General features: G+C 46.5%; 1 protein-coding gene across 12 annotated transcripts in view; it reads right to left on the bottom strand.

The window, feature by feature from the left end:
- Positions 1-11,361: 11,361 nt before the first annotated feature.
- Positions 11,362-19,541, bottom strand: part of PROM1 (prominin 1) — an 85,386-nt gene continuing 77,206 nt past the window's right edge. For 6 of the 12 annotated variants that reach the window (XM_039838141.1, XM_039838137.1, XM_039838147.1 and 3 more), the window contains 7 exons: positions 18,971-19,024; positions 17,243-17,323; positions 17,063-17,131; positions 15,943-16,035; positions 12,700-12,815; positions 12,211-12,234; positions 11,362-11,778 (listed from right to left, as the gene is read on the bottom strand). In XM_039838141.1, the coding sequence (XP_039694075.1) occupies positions 11,613-11,778; positions 12,211-12,234; positions 12,700-12,815; positions 15,943-16,035; positions 17,063-17,131; positions 17,243-17,323; positions 18,971-19,024 (603 nt within the window). In that variant the 3' untranslated portion in view covers positions 11,362-11,612. Of the gene's footprint in view, positions 11,779-12,210; positions 12,235-12,286; positions 12,465-12,699; positions 12,816-15,942; positions 16,036-17,062; positions 17,132-17,242; positions 17,324-18,970; positions 19,025-19,541 lie in introns of those variants that run through there. The other 6 variants (XM_039838139.1, XM_039838138.1, XM_039838140.1 and 3 more) reach the window with 5 other exon arrangements.

Raw genomic sequence — 19,541 nt, 5'->3', positions numbered from 1 at the left:
CACACTCGTTTGGGGTGGCATGGCCGTAGACACTGTAAACAGGTTTTTTATTCATAAGGCATCATCCAAGAAAATCGAGCTGGAATTTTGGAAGGGCTCTAACAATTACTGGAAACAATTAAAAGTGTGAGTCTGACGATAAAGCCTTGGGGTGTTCCTTGGGTGAAGGGGGCAGGTCCTGCGGTTATGTCGTTGAGGGCGTGAGCTGAAGTCAGCAAAGTATATGTAAAGGTTGGTGGTACTGTGTGTAACTAATTGAAGGACTGGTTGTGGCGGCTGGGATCAGAGACGCGAGGTGGGAGTTTGTGGCGGCAGCCAGGGGTCCCCTGGGGAAAGCAATACTCTGTTAATTTCTGGAGAGGCACGGACAGGGGTCACTCCTACCAGACTTCCTTGTAGGCATGGGAGGGTAGAGATGTTTTCACAGAGAGCAAGGAGTACACCAGGATCACGGGCTAAGCAGGCAGAGAGCTCAGAAACACAATAGAATTTCTAGTATCCACGGAAGAAAAGCAACAAATGTCCCACGTTCAATCTGTATGTACCTGAGGAGAGGCAGTCCACGGGTGTCATGGGTGCAGAGATTTTCGATCAGGGTGAAGTTGTCTCTAGCAGAGGGGGTCGAAGTCCAAGGTGAGGTCTTGGGCAGCTGCGATGTCATCTGGGGCGATGTCATCTCTGGTGGTGAGCTCCTGGGCCATGTGATGTCGCCTGGGGTGTGGGACGGAGGTATTCTTCCCAAGTGGGCACCACCTCGAATCAATGTGGCTCTAAGCATTTGCCACTGGTTGAAACAATGGCTGATTTGGAGGGATTGAGCCTTTGGGTTATAAACCAAAGAAAGCGCCTAGACCAGGAGTAACAAGACCCACAGGACACAGAATAGTGTGCAACCACACTAACCGGTTCTTGCTTTTGATGAAAGTGTGGGTTTGACTCAGTACCATGTCACACGAGCAACTGCCTGGCTCTGGGACAGTACACGATTACTGGGTTTCAGAAAGACATGTGCCTTCGATCTGGCCTCCAAACCTTACGGGATGGAACAAGATAAGAAGTTTATAAAAATAGATTAAGGCCTAGGGCAAAACGGAGCTTGATTTGCCTGACTAGAATATCAAAGCAAGCTGTTTGAGGACACCAGTATTTTGCCTCTTGATTATATTGGATACCGGGGAATTATTCAACTTTTGATGGTTCTGTTGAAAACTCTTCCAAGAGCCCGGCATTGTGTTTTGAGAAGTGAATATGTGTCTTGGTCACTGTCAGTGTAGTGTGCGTACCTCTGGAGGGACTACAGCGTGCCTTGGCATGACCTTCTTGTAATGTGACCTTAGTATACAGAGAGTGTGATTTTGACTGACACTATGGGTATCTGCAAGGCAAGAGATTGCCAGAGTTCTTTACCCCGAAGGGGACAATTTTAGGTGACAAACAGTTTATAGTCATGTGAAGGAGGGGTGTCCAGTGCTGAGAGGACCGCCTGAGGTTTGGCCAACTGTGCTGTCTCTTGGGTTCAGTCTTTTATCAGGGACATCCTGGCTAAGGGATGGAGAGCAACAACATTCCATCGAGTTCCACAGTGTGTACCCTATGCATAGTCTACGAGTGTCCATTTCTACTCACTCAGTTGATCTCAAGGGGCTTCTCAAGTAGCTAAGAAGTCTGGGGGAGGGGTGGCCTCCAGCACCAAGGCATCTTGCAAGGGACCGGAGAGGGGAGAAGCAGTTCCTCCCGCAGGTGGAATGTACCAGGGATCCGGTTTGGCTCCACTCTGTCTTAAGGAAGTCTTGGTAGCTGGGTTGAGCTTGGGGGTGCTGTTTCCATGACCCAAACCATAATAAGCAGGTGGATGTGGAGAGTCACAGGTTCAGAGTCTGTGAAAGCCTCTATTTCCAGAAGCTCCCAGTAGGTAGTCAGTCACTTGTTGTTTTAGTGGTGTAGAGCGTGAGGCTGAGTGGGGCGGTTTCTTGCATCCTCGATTGACTTACGGCCTTCATAAATGGTCCAGAGACTCCGGGGGGCATGAGAGGAAGTTGCCAAAGCCTCTAAGTGAAGGAGGCTCTGAGGTCACTAACAGAGGTGCCTGTGGATTTTAATTTGGAAGTAGAATTTGTAAATGAATATTGCCACCAGAATTCAGAAAGGATGAAAAGGTGTTGGACTCGTATGTCTCTAATGAGTGCGTCAAAAGAATTTCCTTGGAGGAGGATGTCATCCACGTAACATTGTACCTGTGCTCCTGGAGAAATGTGGATGAAGTGGAGATCTTGTCTGCTAAGACTGTGTGTGATGACAAGGCTGTTTGGTACTCCGAGGGTGGTCTGGGAAGGATACATTTGTCCCTTCAGAGGTGAAGGTGAACTGCAGCTGAGATGCTGTTGAGAGAGGCTCTGAACAGAACATGTTAGTCAAATCTACGTGGAGGAAAAAGAGGTTCTCTGGGCAGTAACCTCACAGAGTGATCTGATCATAAACTCCTAGCTGGCAGGGCATGGCGGGTATTCACCTCCCAGGCTTACAGCATCCTCAGTAAGAGGCTTCTCTTTGCCTTAAGCAAGCCGCGTCCATTGTTTCTGTGCATCTAGGCTAACACACCTCTGAAATGCCTCTTTTCACACCCCTCTTCTAAAGCGGAACCACCCTCAAAAGAGCACGGAATCCTGCTAACTCCCCCGAGATCCGACCCCCGCCTCGCTTTTTCCCACCTTAATGTCATCGCCCCCCACGTTTGCTCCTTAATCTCAACAGCATGAAAGAAACTGCAAACTGCTGTTCTCCGAGGCATTTGAGATCTTGCTTCCTGGCATATGTCATTCGTTTTGGCTCAGAAAAACACTTATAAAAATTCTTTACAGGTTTGGACAATTTTTACGTCAACATCTATAAGAGCGAAATACCAGTCGTTGAATAGTCGGTAATTTTAATCATACTGGCTATCGGGTATGGGGGCCCCCGCGGTGGAAACACAGCTGCTATGCGGCCCGGTTCCTAACAGGCCACGGACCGGTACCACGGCCCGGAGGTCGGGGAGCATCTGCATCCAATTAGGCTACTGTAGGGCAATGGCGCTCTGACCATGGGACATTTAGGGTCTACAGTTAAAGAGAGGCGTGTCTGTTTTGCTTCGGTTTTATGTTTAGTTACTTTTTTAGATTACAGGGGGTACAATGGTTGGATATAGTAGAACTCCAGACGGAACTATAATTTGAGCCCCAGTATTGATTAAATCCACGGATTTTTGCCAACTGGTGAATTTTAGCCAATGCCAAAAGCCAACGAGCTCCTTTTAAATTTTTATTTTTTGTCATCGAGAGCTTCCTCCTCCCACACACCAAATACCACTTCTCTGACTCTCCCACGTGGATTAGGTGTTCATAGTTCAATTCATTTCCGACGTTACCTGAAGTTTGGGCAGACCCCACAGGTTGAGGGCTCAGTCCCACACTGCCCTCCTTTTAGATGTCAGCTTCGAATGGGGTGCCAAGGCTGCCTACACGGGCGCTGGGAGGACCACAAATTCTGGGGTTCCCACGAGCCCTTCGTGTGTGATCATTTGCTAGCAGGAGTCACAGAACTAAGGAGAGTGCTTTACTTACTATTACCCCTTTATCATCGAGGGTCCAGCTAGGAAATGGCCAAATGGAAGAGGAGCGGAGGGCGAGGTAGAGCTTCCATGAGCTCTGTGGGTGCATCATCCTGCCGGCATCCACGTGCTCACCCGGAAGCTCTCCAATCCCCACCGTTTAGAGGTTTTCGTGGACGTTTCATTAATGTAGGCGGGTTGCATTAACTCGTTTGTCTTTGGTGATTAACTCAATCATCAGCCCGCCTCCCCTTCCAGGATGTGAGAGATTGGGGCTGGAAGTTCCAATCCTCTAATCACATGGAACTGGGGACAAAGACCAAATTGGTCCCTGTTATTTAAATTCTCTTAGTATATACATTTTTGTATATATAATTATGTGTACAACTTTTATATAAATGTTTAGTATATAAATTTTGGATGTCTAATTAAATCAAATTATGGAGTTTTAATTTAGTTATATATACACGCATATATATAAAATTCATAATATATATAACTTATTTAATGACCTTTATTTTCTCCTCCTGTATTTAAGAATTTTTTTCTGTATTTATTTCTGTTTTAGGCTTTTAGTTGCCTATGGTCAGAGTTTTTTTAGTTTCAGTACCTGGCCGACAAGAGGAAAAGAAAGGAGAGAAAAGCTTCTGTGGAAGCCTCCGTCTGTGGCATAATCAGCTCCTTCCGCCCTCCACCCATTTTTTCTCTTAAAGAAGATCTTTTAGAATATGTATCCCCAGGACTCCTGTCAGCACCTGACTTTTTTTTTTCCCCCTTTGGCTATTGTCCTGATAAGCTCTTGGTGGCCCTGAGTGGCATCTGCTGTGAGTGGCAGCCTCCCTTTCTAGGGCATCCCAGTCAACCCCAGAGGGCCTGGGGTTGACATCCAGGAAAGCTACAGCCACAGCATCCTGATTTTTCCACGATTTTGCATTAAGAGGTGGCTCTCAGCAAGTCGATGAGCAGGGCCGCCCAGGCGAGCACACTGGCCGGAGATGTACAGCCACGCATACATTCAGGCGTTCAAGGAGGAGCAGGAGCCTAAAGCTTTTTCTTCTTTTCCTTCTTCATTAAGCATTGGGTCACCGATCTTTAAGGATGTGACCCCTCCTGTCCCACCAGATCTGGCAGTGAATCATGAGGTCAGCAAGGCAGGCAACAGCAAAGAGATTTGCTCTTCAAGCAACTTGGGCAGTCATGGCTTTCCATAGGGAAGGCGCCCTGCACCTAGCTACCAACCAGGACTGATGGGCCGGTCCAAACTTAGAAATACGTAGGCGTCTCCAGGAGGTGGCAATGCGCAGGGGACTGACAGTCAACGTCAGCCTCCGAGGGACCGTTGAAGAGGGACCTCATTCGTCAGAGAGCACACCTGGGGCCCACTGCCCAGCTCCATGCCCTCCATGGTGGCCTTGCTGGTGCTCTAATGGTGCTGCAGGTGACATGATCTGTCTGGGCGCCAGCAAAGCACTGTGAGGGGAATCATGTCCAGCTTCCCACCCTCTTCAGGAAACCTTCCTTCACCAATCGGCCCCATGCCTCTGTGACCTCTCCTTGGGGACCTCTCACTCCCCAAAAGCCCCTAGAGGGGCAAGTTTTGGTTCAGTAAGTTGTTCCCTTTTTCTTTCAACTTCAAATGGTCTAAAGCAGAAAAAGCGTCCGTCATCTTGTCTTAGCTTCTCTTTAAAACAATCCTCTGAATGAATTCAATGATTTCGTTTGTCTTAGACTTAAACTTGTACTAACTTTTACAATGTATTTTCACGGTTAAGGGTTGTGTTCGGGCTGGTTTAGTCCTATGTCCTTCTCAGTGTGACCAGGAAATTTGCGCTCCCAGTTTTCAGGAGCATCGGTGACTCTATATCGCCACTATGTGGTGACTTGTCTTGGGAGACCTGATGGGGATATGACGTTTTTTCCGTCTTTGAATATTTCCGTCTCTTTTCTATCTGGTAAACATACTGTACATCCGCATAGCACAATTTTATTGATAAAGCCTTTAATGTATATTATGACGTTAGACCTTTTTAACAACAAAAAGTGACAGTTATCTAAGCCCGAAATAAAGATGAAAAACCGACTTGAGTGACTTTCCTGACGTCACAGAACTCATTCTTTCGCTGCACTCAGATCTCCTACTCCAGGCCAGTATTCCTTCCCCACTGATAGAACAGATGAAACGGACACCACAACTCAAAACTAAGCCTGACGGCAGCAGAGTCCAGGATTCTGGGAAGACTCCAGAAAGAAAAGCTCTGGTAAGGCTTCATTCAGCTCAGCCTGGCCTGGCTTGACCTCTAGGAGTGTGGAGAGCGCATGCTGAGACCGTGGGCCAGGAAGAAAGGGAGCAGGTGCTCCCTGGGAGCAGGTGTGTGGTGTAGTGTGAGAAATCAAGAGAGACTGATGGGGACTGTGCATTTGCATAAAACTATAAAACTGGTCACTCTCTTTAATAGGTCTGAAGTCTTTTCCAACTCTAATTACTCATCGTCAGTGTATACGTATATCATGACTTCAGGGAACATAAAAATATGTCGTTAAAGGAACAGCCTTTAACCTCCCAGTAGCCTCCAGGATGGCATCACACTTAAGCTCTACAGGCAGAAGAAAGTCCTTTAAAAAATTTCTTTATGCTGATTATGAACTGCAATCATTCTGGAGCTCAGAGACTTGGATATACTTGTGACTAGACACACAGCAAGAAAATGTTCGTGCCTCCATTTTTCTTAACCAATTTATTGAAAGCAGTTTGACCCCGACCACAATTTATACATCTCTCAGGTATTTCTTAAACCCTTCTGGCCAGACAGCAGGATGGTTATTGAAAAGGTCAATAATTGGCCCAAATGCCCAAATTGGCCCACCGTGCAAATAATCTTTTGGTCTTTGCATGTAAGAGGAGGCGTATGTATTAGAGATGATATCGTTTAATGTCATTAGTTTAAATTTATCAATTCACAATTAATTGAACAAATATTTACTGAGGGCCTAAATGAAGCTCAGACCGGGTATGTGTCACTGACGAGGTCCTTGGGACTATAAAGTAGCAGAGTGCATCAGCTGTGTAATGCCAGTTGCTATAACAAGAAAGCCCTAACTTATGGAAATGCACTGGAAAGTCATTTCTGCCTCACCTGAAGTCCAAAATGGATGTTTCCACAGTGAATTCTCACAGTGAAATTCGGTTGTTGCCTCTGTAGCTCCAGCCTTGTTAGACTTTGCGACTGCAACTAAATCGATTACACATTTTGGCAATATTCTGTCCTGGACAAAGATAGTGCTTTTTTCTCAATTTCTTTGGCACAACCTATCAAAGATCAGTTTGCCTAAGAGGACGTGAATAAATATTTCTCCAAAAAGGACATACAGATGGCCAATAGACATGTGAAAAGATGCTCAATGTCACTAATCGTCAGAGCAATGCAAATTAAAACTACAATGTAATATCTCACACCGGTCAGAAGGATTATCATCAAGAAATCAAAAAACAAGTGTTGGCGAGGATGTGGAGAAACGGGAACTCTTTGCACTGTTGGTGAGACTGCAAACTGGTACAGTCACTATGAAAAACAGTTTAGAGGGGCCTCGAAACATTAAAAATAGAACTACCTTATGATCCAGCAATTGCACTTTTGGGTATCTATCCGAAGAAATCCAAAATACTAATCAGAAAAGATCTATGCACCCCTATGTTCACTGCAGCACTATTTACAGTAGCCAAGATATGGAAGAAACCTAAGTGACCATCAATAGATGATCAGATAAAGAAGTTGTGGTACATATAGACAATGGAATATTACTCAGCCATAAAAAATGAAATCTTACCATTTGCAATGACATGGATGGACCTCGAGGGTATTACGCAAAGTGAAATAAGTTAGAGAAAGACAAATGCCATATGATTTCACTTATATGTGGAATCTAAAGAACACACAAAATGAAAACAGACTCACAGATACAGAGAACTAACTAGTGATTGCCAGATAGGAGGGGGGTTGGGGGGCCGGGTGTAAAAGTTGAGGGGATGAAGAAGTACAAATTGGTAGTTACAAAATAGTCATGGGGATGTGAAGCACAGCACAGGGAATACAGTCGATAATATTGTAATAACTATGTATGGTGCCAGGTGGGTGCTAGATTATTGGGGATCATTTCGTAAATCGTATCGATATCTGATCACTGTACACCTAAAACTAATATAAAATAATAATGAATGCCAACTGGTATTGAAAAAGAAAGAAAGATCAGTTTGCCTGGAAGATCACCTGGATCTCTCTCACACATTTACTGTCCTTCCAGAGGGACGCCTGAATTCTCCTACTATTTGCCTCTAGTGGATGGCAATGTGATGGCACAGCCTTTCCTTTTCAGGGCTGAAATTTTCTGCCAAATTTGCCTTGGTAGTATGTGTGGCAGATTTTGGTCATGCCATACTAGCATTTGAGACCAAGCTCTGCCATATTTGGGGGTATCTGGATCGCTCGTAGTCCTATGATGCCACATCATTCACAGCGAAGGGCTAATGACCATGACATTCAATGAATATTTCATGTTCCTTCTCATTCTCAGCTGGTAACTTCATCAAGAGATGGGAAGGACTTTAAAAGACTTGGCTGGAATAGATCATGTTGCTCATCTACTTGCTGGATAGACCATGTTACCCGCATTGTGGACTCTCTACAGCCAGACGAGAACATTAATGCAGCTGGTCTTCAGAGGGGGTGTGACAATGGCTGTCCACTTCTGCGTCTGCATCTCTGTGATTCGAAGCAGCAAACAGTGATCAGAACACAGATAGATAATATATAAAGCATAGGGTCTTTGTTGTCCATCCTGGCACTCAAATCTATGTACAAGCTACTCCAGGAACGCATGACTGGGGTGGGGGATGGGTAGACACTGCAGAGCTAAGAGTCAAAATTGACCAAAATGACCCGTTCACCACCCCAAGCCTTCTCTTGGAATTTTCAAGCCCTCAGAAGACACCAGAGCTCCAAAATAGTTACATCAGACAGATTCTACAGTGCAATTCTTATTCAAGTGTGTAGACAGTTCTTGAGGCTTTTTACTGCCATCTTCCCTTTCCTTTCCTTTTTGAGCTGCATGGAGACACTTCATGACATCTCACAGATGGGCTGACTAGCCTTTGCTTGAATCCCCCAATGACAAGGAGTTTGCTACCTCCCAAAGAAACTGGATCTGCTATTTATATAAAGCCTACAATGGGTGAGTGACATTGATCTGCTCAGTGTCAGGTACGCTGCTCATCACGTCCACCCAGCGAGGTGGGCACAACCCCTTTCCCACGTAAACAGAGGGGGCAATGAGACTAAGGGAGCCTGCATTTCTTCTCAAGGTAGAGCCACATCCGAACCAAGGTTTTCTGAGTTTGATAACAGTCCATTCTGCCTCTAAAGCAGCGGTCCCAACCTTTTTGGCACCAGAGACCAGTGCTGCTATGAGCATCTATTGCCTGATGATCTGAGTGTTGCTGAGGCGATGATGCTAGCGCCGGGGAGCGGCTGCAGATACAGATGAGGCTTCGCTCACTCGCCTGCCACTCATCTCCTGCTGTGTGGCCCGGTTTCTAATAGGCCGTGGACCAGTACCAGCATGTGGACCAGGGACTGGGGACCCCTGCTCTAAAGTGTGGTGGGCAATCAAAGGAAGTTAAGACATGGGCTTTGTGCACGAATGTTTGAGATCTCGTTGGGAGAGAGCGATGGAGCAAACGCTCATGTGGAAGAGAACAGAGGTGTGGTAGGGTCACCGACGTGACCTAGGGAGCAAGAGCAGCCAGGAGGGGTGCTATGGCGTGGAGCGCCACGCGGGGAAGACGGGTGTGGAGGTGGCGTTTCAGACTGACGGAGGGCCGCCCCATAAGACCCGCCATGGACACGCGCTCAGGACTGGCTCCACCTTCTTTCTCTCTTTCCTCCTGCAGAGGTGACATCGGCACAGACCGCTTTGCCGATAGTGTGTTGTTTGTGATGGGGCTTAGCCACATTTCTTGGACAAAAGCTATTTTCTAAATGGACCGAGAACTTTTCCTTTGTGGTGTTTTGAAAGATTGCTTGGCCAGCTTTACCGTGTTTGAGACTTTGTCTGGAAAGCTTGTCAAAATACACACTTCTTGGCCTCACCTCACTCTCAGAGATTGATTCAGTCTGTCTGGATTGGAGTCTGAAAATGAGCACTTCTAAGGCTCCCCAGGTGGTCCAGATGCTCCTGGTCCTCAGGTGATGCTTCGTGTGGTGCTGATTCACGTTGCGTTTCATCATTAGAAAACACTGGACAGCTCTATGGTGATTTTAGCTTGAAAAGGTTTTGGCAAATGGCCAGTGCCCAAACCCTCCCTGGCCTCTAAGGTGCATGTACTGACAACCAGGAGCTGTAGAATGGGGGGCAGGGTGGGGGGAGTCTTCTGGCTGGAAGACTTATGAGCTGTGTGATGTTGGATCACTGGCCTCTGTGGGCTTCAGGTCACTTTGCATATGATTAGCATAGAATGACCTCAAAGGGACGTGGCGAGGATTATAGGAGGGGACAAGGCATGGAGCCTTCATAAGAAACAGATTGGATAAGTGTGTCATAGTGGAGGCTTGATGTATATATTTTTTAGAAACTCCACGGCAGCAAATTGCCCCTGTTCCCTGCTCCCCCCACCCCACAGCTTCTGTGCCTCTCAGACACTCGTCAAATGTGAGGTTGTGGTTTTCACCGTTGACGCAGAGCTCCTAGGAGGTCGGATCTCGGCTCTTAGCTCACCCCTCCCCCATCTAGTGTCTTACATAGTGATGGGGACATAGTAGATGATAAGTAAACATATATTAATTGAATAAAAAACATAGAGAAGCTGTATTAGTTGTTCTCAACCTAGGCTGCCCATGAGAATTACCTGAGATATCACCCAGAAATTCTGATTTAATTAATCTAGGGCAGTAATTCTCAACCTTGGCTATACATTAGAATCACCTGGGCCGATTTAAAAATCCACATGCTTAGGCCACATCCCTAAGCAACTACATCAGAATCTCGTGTGGCGTGAGCCAGGCATCAGTACTTTTAAAAAGTTCCCCTAGGTGAATCCACTTTGTATCAGGCTGGGCATCACTGGGTTCGATGGAGAGACAATTTATATCCCCGATCAGTGGATTCTTAAAGTGTTTTTAGATAAAGACACATAAAATTAAGAAGGGAGGGAGTCACTACTTTGCATATGTCCAATAAAATGTTTTACTTTCTATCGTTTCTGATTTCGGTGACGCAGTTTAATTTCCGCGTGTAGAGGGTTTTGCTCTCCCTTTCATGTCCTCTCTATCTTTTTGGCTGTTATTGCTGTTGGGTGACTCTTTGGGGTTAAATTATGTCCCCTCCGCCCCCGCCCCAATATTCAGGTCCACCTAGCACCTGTGAATGTTTGGAAATAGATCGTTTGCAGATGTGATGAAACTAAGGTCGGCTCATTTTTGATGAGGATGAGCCTGCTCCAATGACTCCTTATAAGAGGGGGGAAATTTGGGCACAGACACACGAAGGAAAATGCCAAATCCCACGTGAAGACAGAGGCAGAGATCGGAGTGGTAAATCTCTAAGCCAACTCTTAAAACATGTTAATTTTGGACATCTAGTCTCTGTAACTGTGACAGAACACATTTCTGTTGCATTAAGCCATTCAGTTTGTGTGCTTTGTTATATGAACCCTAAGAAAACAATACAATGACTTAAATGATAACTACAGTACAGACATATTTTTCAATGAGATATTGGAGTCATATTTCTGAAATCATTCTTTTATTGCTTATATACATATCTGCTACTTGCTGAACTTTCTCTAACTACAAGTCTAAGTTCCCATGCAATGAAATGTGACAAAATTCATTTCTGCTTCCAAAGGCAAAGCTGAAAATTAGTGAACGTGTTACATGTTTCAACTTTCATAGAAGGCTCAGATGATCAAGCCAGACTTCTACAGATGGAAGATAGGTGGGTACACTTTTCCCTCTCGGACCCATCGGTGAGTGTCCTAGACGGTGTCGCCAAGTCTGTCATCTCCTGGAGGGCTGGTCTCTTTTTCAATATTTAGAGACGCTGAAGAGGAAGAGCTCGGGTAGTCGGGTGGGTTTAAAAACTCTGTTGGAACAGTCTGATTGGTTTGATGGCTATTAAAATCAACATTACCCTTTTGCATACTGTGACAAAAACAAATACATCACAAACACCATGTTATTGCTAAGACAAAGTATTGATATCGTGGATTACAAAGACAATGTAAGAGTCATGAAAAATATCTGACGCCTTGTCAAATACACAAAAAAAGGCAAAAGGGCATATTTACATGTTGCTCCCTTTAAAGATCAAATATCAAAACAACCCTTTTGTATATTCATAAATTTAACACACAAAATTTTCATTAATTCGACAAATACTTCTTCAACGCCCAGTCCTTATTTACCAGTCCTTATTTCAACAGACATCAGCATTTATTTTAATCTGGGCACGCCTACTGTTGTTACCTCATTTTAAGATGTTCTTAATTTAATTTAAAAAGTCCATCATATAATAATAAAGAGCCTCCCCCCTATCTGAGCTTATGAATACGGTTTAAAAAAGAAAAGGCTTACTTTTTCATGGGGACAGTTTCAACACTACAAAATACAAAAAAAAGAAAATACAATTACTTTTTAAATTATGATCACAGCTCTCCTACACGCGCTGACAGCAAATCAGGAGAAACACAGGTCGAGAAGGAGATGTGTGAAGTAAAAGTGAAGCCTACCAGTCCACCAGACAAGAGTGACGGGCAGACTACAGAGTCAACACACAAACTAGCAAAAACAGTCATAAAGTCAAGCGCCACGTCCCCGAGACAGAAGAACTGCAAACGAGAAATAAGTCTGATTAAGGAAGCTGAGGAGATTAAGCCAGAGAAAAACAAAGAGTTTAAAACAAGCCTCAGGAAATGGAGACAAAGAAAACCCCTGAACAGGGAGGACCCACTACTTTAAAAAGAAAAATCAAGTTTTATCTCATCAGAGGTCTTTAGCAAGCGCTCTGTGGGCAGCCCACTTAGAAGATGAACCCCGGGCCTCTGTGGAAAGACACCTACTTACTCATCGTACACATCTTCTGAATCCATTCGACGATAGTACTTGGCCAGCTTTACAGCAAAAATGATTGCTGGAAGTAAAAATATGGTCGCTTTTCCTATGCCGAACCAAAACAGATTCTAGGGGAAAAAGGAAAATCAGGAGAATTAAGTGTTCGAAGATGGGAAATGGAAAACAACAGTTGCCTGGGAAAAATAATTTTATTTTGCAGTTTTTTTTAAAGGACTTCTAATTTTGTTCATTGAAACCATTCGTGAACTTAATACAAACCAGCCACCGTGTGAAGTGGTACATATTATTATAATTCGTTAACCCTTTTTTAAAAAACCTGACTAAATCCTGTTATTCTATTTATTTTATAAATAGGAACAGAAGTAGCCCAGGTTTGCTTCTAGGACACTCCGAAACACTTGTCGGCCATCCCCATAAATGGTCTCTTTTTGCTGCTGCTGATGAGAGCATGAATGGCTGGCAGGCCTGAGCTCAAATCCCTTTTACGAGTCGTTGTGATGATAGGGTGACTAATAAACCTTTGTGGCTGTGTTCCGCATCTGAGCGTGACACAGCCGCATCCTCACCCCGCTGTGATTGTGTGAAGACGACGGAGCAATGCTTAGTGATAGCAGGCTCTCAACACATGTTCCACGTTTAATTTATCCAATCTTTAAGGGAGATCTTAGGCTAAATTTAATCTTGTTTTGTCTAAAAAGCACTGTTAAAATATTTTTTAAATAGTTGCCAGTCTTCACAAGTCAGAAGTTTGATGGAACACTGAGTCCTTGTCCCACAAGGCAGCATCAGTTGTGGGTGACTGTTGCTTCTTCCCTCAAGAGGGTTATTTGTCCTCAGTTTGCCCCGGCCACACCGCTGACTTTGGCAGGGGTGATGTCCAACATTATCCAACCGTATTCACCGATCAGCACAGATGTGGCTGTGAGCAACCAGCATCATCCTGTGTCTTACACTTGGCCTGCTTCTTTTTCATGATTTTTTAAAATAATGTATATATATTTTATTTTTCCATTTCAGTTGGCATACAGTATTATATCAGTTTCAGGTGTATGACATAGTGATTTTAAACCTGCAACCTGCCAGGTCCCTGTAGAGGGTCGAGTCTGTGTCCTCTGCCTTAGGATAATGCTATATTAACACCAGAACAGCTCTCCCCAGACCACCCTGAAGCAAAAGGCAACGGACCCAGACCCTTTCTGCTCAGCCACGCATTTCTGCTTTGCTCCTGGCCATATTTAGGGCTGAATGGCAGTGGCACCTGTTGGCCTAAAATCTCCAGTTAATTTGTTCTCTTTTCCCCTTACATTCTTTTACTGTTGGATTTCTATGCTTTCAACCTTGTTTCGAGAGGCTTTAGAGCTTTGTGACAACTGTATGTGTGTACTGGAAGCTGCCTCGATCCTTTTGAGAACAATCACGACATAAAAGAAATATGTTAGCCTGGTGTCTGTCTTGCTAGTGAAGCCAGAAGCCCAGAGCTGTTCCTTATTATTTATACCACCTGCTATTAAGCTCCAGCCCCCAAACTTCCTGAATAGCCTCCAGGCTTCCCTTTCCATTGGTTCCTCTATAATTTGTGGAGAGGCATCTGGTGGTTGGGCCATTTGATTGGTCTGGGGTGGAGCAGTAACCACTGCATGCAAGGAGATCGATTCTGAATCAACCAGGCTAACCTGGGACCCCTACCTTCCTGGCTCATGAGGGCTTCAACCAAAGCAATCATCAGGGGCTCCAAGCAGCAAGGCAAAAAGGGTAAGAAGTTGAAAGAGAAAAGCAGCCAGGAAGCTGAGGATTGGGGTCTGCATGGCTGGGAAAGTGCAGGTTTAAAAGTCCAGGCTACAGACAGATGGACATGTGGGCATGAGACAGGGAGACGGACAGAGGGAACAATACGAACGCACTGTGACAAACAGCTATCTGATCATCCTTTACGCATTCAACAGCCGGTGCCAGGCAGTATGCCAGATGACAGGGACACAACAGGGAACACACGGGCCCTGTGCTCACAGAGTTTAGAGGCTACTTTGTGCATTGCGAGGGACAGGTCCTAACCAAAGAGCCACACAAATGCACAATTAAAACAGCAATAACATCTTTGAGGAAGAAGTAAAGTGTCCCACGGGAGTGTAGAAAAGGGAACCTGGTCTAGTTGGGAAGATCAGGAAAGGCTTCCTGGGAAGAAAGGCACCTTTGCGCTAAGACCTGGCCGCTGCACAGCAGCCGATACTAGCGAATGTTCCCTGGGGGTGTTAACGTACCAGGAACGGTGTTGAGGGCTCTTAAGAGGTGACCTGTCACTGAACCATCTAAACAACCCCATGTAGGTGAGGAAGCTCTGAAAAGTTCAACAATTTTTCAAAGTCACAGGGTTCACAGAAAAATGTAGAAGCAGAATTGGAATTCAGAGTCTGTGTTCTCAACCACTGTATTGCAGGAGGAGTTGGCTGGGTGGGGTGTGGGTGCGGAAGGGAAGCATAAGAGGAGGATAAAAAGCCTGTGTCCAGTCTCTAGTCCAAGGACAGGAAATGGCACATGCAAAGGCCCTGAGGTGGAGGACATCGAGATATATTTAAAGCAGTGAAAGAAAACAAGTATGTCTCCAGCACAGTGAGACAGGTGATCAAATAGTGCAAAATGTGGCCTCAGTGGGCAGGGACCTAATCACGCAGGGCCTAGTGCATTCTGTTAAGGACCCCGATGTTTATTTTGATAGCCACGGAAGCCCATGAGGTGCTTTAAGAGGAGGCGGTGAGAAGACTGGCTTGTGGAGACCGTCAGTGCATATGGCAGATGGAATCGAGCTGAAGAATAAACTTGATTAATTGGAACGTATCGTCCCAATAGTAACAATTCAAGGGGACTGCAAATCAAATATCAAGTGTGTCGTAGCTTTGGCTTCTATATAGAGTCGCACTAAGAATCCTTTTGAATACTGGCAACCTGCACACCGGTGACTGTCCCTTTCCCATTATTCTAGACAAATAGTTTTCATGAGGGTCTCCTGACTTCTGTTAATATAATTCTAAGAAGGAATGAAGACGCAGCAAGGTCTTTGACTTTTCCAGTCTGTTGTATCAGAACATATTCATCTACAACTTAGATTTTAGGTCTGAATGTAACAGCTCAAACAGAAAAACTATATTATATTATAGTGTGTAGTGCAGGGGGGGGTCGGGGAGAAAATAAAGATGATGAGTTTATTGTGTCTCTTATTTTGAAAGATGAAATTCTTACCATGGGTTCGACAATGTAGTTGCACAGAAAGACGTCCACAGCAGAATCTAAAGCGGTGGCCACAGGTTTGCAGGCCGCGATTTGCTCAGTGATCTAAGGGGGAAAGAGACACAGGGGAACTCTGAGCAACGGCCAAAAAATCCACAAGAATTCACCATGGGGTTTACCTTTGGCCTGTTTTCACGAGAAGGGTCTCCCTGTCCTCCGAGATATGGACCTGACAGCTGATTTGTATGGAATAACCCAAAAAGGGGAGGTGGGATGTTGCCCAACGACAAAAGGCATTTTCTAAGACAATTCCACAAAAGCCGGGTGCTGGGGACAAGGCGCCACCTTAAAACCACTGGAATCTTTGCTCCTCAACTTTTCTGATACATTCACGGAGACCCAAACATTACGGACTTAATTGTGCCCCCCAAAAGTTCCTATGTCAAAGTCTTCAGAATGTAACGGTATTTGAAGAGAGAATCTTGGAAGAGGCAATTCAGATCAAATGAGGTGACCAGGGCAGACTCTAATGCAGTATGACCGGTGTCCTTGTAAAAGGAGAGGAAGTCAGGACACAGACATGCACAGAGGGAAGGCCATGGGAAGACACAGGGAGAAGGCGGCCATCTGCAAGCCAAGGAGAGAGGCCTCAGAAGAAACCAATCCTGCCAACACCTCGATCTTGGACTTTCAGCCTCTGGACTGTGAAATGTCTGTGCGTGAAGCCACACCTACATACTAACACACCGACAGTGTAGTAGGCTGAGTGCAGCCCAGGGAGGGTGCAAACCACAGTTTCAGATGGACTCTTTAAGAAGCTCATGGTTCACTCAGGGAGACACAGTCAGGTGTGGCAAGGATCCCTGTGACAAAGGCGAGCACAGGTGGCTGGGGGAGCCCGCGAGGGGCGTGTTCTCCCCGCTGACGGGCAGGCCTGATGAGCCGCCCGGTGTGGACGACACTTGTGCTGAGTCTCCTGACACCTCTGGTCATGGTTCCCACATTCAAGGTCCTTTTACTCATCTCCCACCAAGTGAACAGGGATTTAATCTTATTTCCTCCCGATTTTATTCCCACATATGTCTACACTAACATAAGGCTCCCTTCTGTTCATAGAAGATAAACTACTTACTGAGACCTTGACCCACTGCAGATAAAGTTTAAAATATCCAATTATCGTATTCCCATACTTCTTACTTGCCTGGGAAAAGAAAAATCAGAGTAGTAAAATCATTACAACGACTACACCTTACTCTATTGAATCGTCACATACCCACTTACTGGTATACTGATTTTTTTTTTTTTAACTTACCTTAATGATAATAGAGGAAATATTCTTGACGATGAATTTCTGAGCTGAATCCAAAGAGGAAATGATATCGCTCACACTCGCCTGGAAGACACAGCAACAACCCGCAAGGTATCAAGTGATAAAAGGCCTTCGCTGGCAAGTCTGCCTAGCGACATGCATGCAGTTGCCTCAGCCCCGTACCGCCCCAGCTTGATGGTTCAGGAGGACAGAATCGGCCCTCGCCTCTGAGAGCAGGGAGGAGGAGACCAGTACTAGCAAGCACTTACTTTGTGCCAGACACTGGGCTGGCTCCTGTGCCTGAATCACAGCACTGAACAGTCACAAGGCCGAAGGGGAGGTATTGTCAGGCCCCTTCTCAGATGAGGGACCTGGCCCTGCCCACGGTCCCCAAGCTGGGACGCGGAAAGACCTGGGGTTTGCACCTACTCCTTTATTCACTCCAAAGTCCACGCTCTTTGCACTATCACACAAATATGGACAAGGCCACTGTCAACCCACAAGGCAGCCTGGTGCAAGTTGGAAAAGGCGCCCACAGACCTCAGGGCACACAGCCCGGCCAGTGGGTCAAGGGCTGATTTCTGCCCCCACTCGCCCTCCCCGTAAAGGTCAGTGCATAGTTGCACGCTGTTGCCCGAGCGCCGAGTTGTGCCGGGGTGGCACGGGACCTGCACGCAGTTACCCATCTATCACCAGGTTCCCCCGGCATGGGGCGCACACTTGTGAAATGGCAACCGTGACTCAAGGCACGGGGACAGCCCTGGAGCGGAGGAAGCCTAACGGTCTTCAGAGGAACTGCGTCAGGATGTCTCAGCGCCGGCCAGGGAGAGTGCCAGCCACCACGTGAGGAGCTCACGGTAAACGGGGGCGGGGAGAGCACACAGGTGAGCCCGCGGGCTCTGAGGGAAGCGCAGGGAGGAACACGGGGTTTCCCGCTGCAGGGCTGACAGCCAAACCCTCCCATGGGCGGCCTACTGCAGGCCTGAGGAAGTCCTCCCTGAGTCGCCTGTTGGCACCGTGGGCGCGAGCTGAACGCAACGCAGCCTCAGCGCTCAGTTCCTGTGGCCCGGGCCGCGGCCTGAGGGCGCCCCCTGCCGTCGGCTGTGCTGGCTGCTCTGTGATCGTGGGAACCTGCCCAGGGGCACACACTTCCCCACCCGAAGGTGTGGGTCTTGGCCCTGTGACCTGCTTTGGCCGACGGGACATAAATGAAGTGGCAGTGTGCTGGTTCTAAGCGGTGGCTTCAAAGGCCACCTGTGTGTCCGTGCATCCTCTGGATTCCTGTCCTCCACTCTGAGGACCTGGGATGCCCGGAAGAGAACCGCTCCTTCGGGCAGGGTCTCTAGGAGGAGCGACATGGCGAGAAGCCCGCCGCGGGCCCAGTCGTGAGAGTGGGAGTTTGTGGTCGGCGGGCGCTGAGATCTGGAGGCTGTTAGGCAGTGTTCTCTCAGCAAAAGTGACTGGTGCACCTCTAGGCCTGCGTCCCACACATCAAAATGCAGCTTTCCCCTCTGTGCCTAGCAGCGAGCCGAGATGAGGTCTGCATTGATAGAAGCCCTCGTAGAAAGATAATGGTAGGAAAGCCCAGCCTGGCATGCAAGTGGGTGGATAACTGACGCTCGTTTCGTTTTACCTAAAGTGCCTGCAACACCAGCGTCTCTGAAAGTCTGCGTGTGCTTTTACAACACAGAGAAAAAGGAAAAAGGACAGAAAGAGGAAATAAATCCTTACCCCCAATCCACTGCTTTTGTATTGAAGCTCCTGGATGCTTCGGTATATACCTTTCTGGTGAGCAAACATAGATAATATTTTCCAACTTATTATATAAAGCAGCAAGATCACAGGCCTTGTGTCCCTCTACCAGTCTCCCCCACCAAGTCAGCCATCAAATCCGACTTTACTCTGCAATGATGTCATTCCAGAAAAAACAACAGACACAGTAACAGTGTGCACCTCACAGACCCCGGGTGTAAGAACCCCGGAAGAACTCGGGACGCGTATTCTAGAGCTCTGAAGGGTGGCACGTCACGTGCAAGGTTCGCTCAAAATGGCGAACCTTGCACGTTATTTAAAATAAAGCCTGCCCAACGAGAGTGGCTTAATTTGCATGGTTTAGATCAGGGATTGACCAAGTGGACCAGTTAAAAGTTAGGTAGTAAAGATTTCAGGCTCCGTGGGCCCTACCCTGTTACAACCACTAAACTTTGATCTTGAAGCCAAAGGCAGCCACAGCTCACCCGTGAATAAATGGGCGTGGCCGTGTTCTAATGAACTTTATGCATAAAAAACAGACAAGAAGGCC

The sequence above is a fragment of the Pteropus medius genome, unplaced genomic scaffold, assembly GCF_902729225.1.
Source record: "Pteropus medius unplaced genomic scaffold, Ma_sr-lr_union100, whole genome shotgun sequence".
NCBI classification, from domain to species: domain Eukaryota; kingdom Metazoa; phylum Chordata; class Mammalia; order Chiroptera; family Pteropodidae; genus Pteropus; species Pteropus medius.
This window is presented reverse-complemented; position numbering and strand designations above follow the sequence as displayed.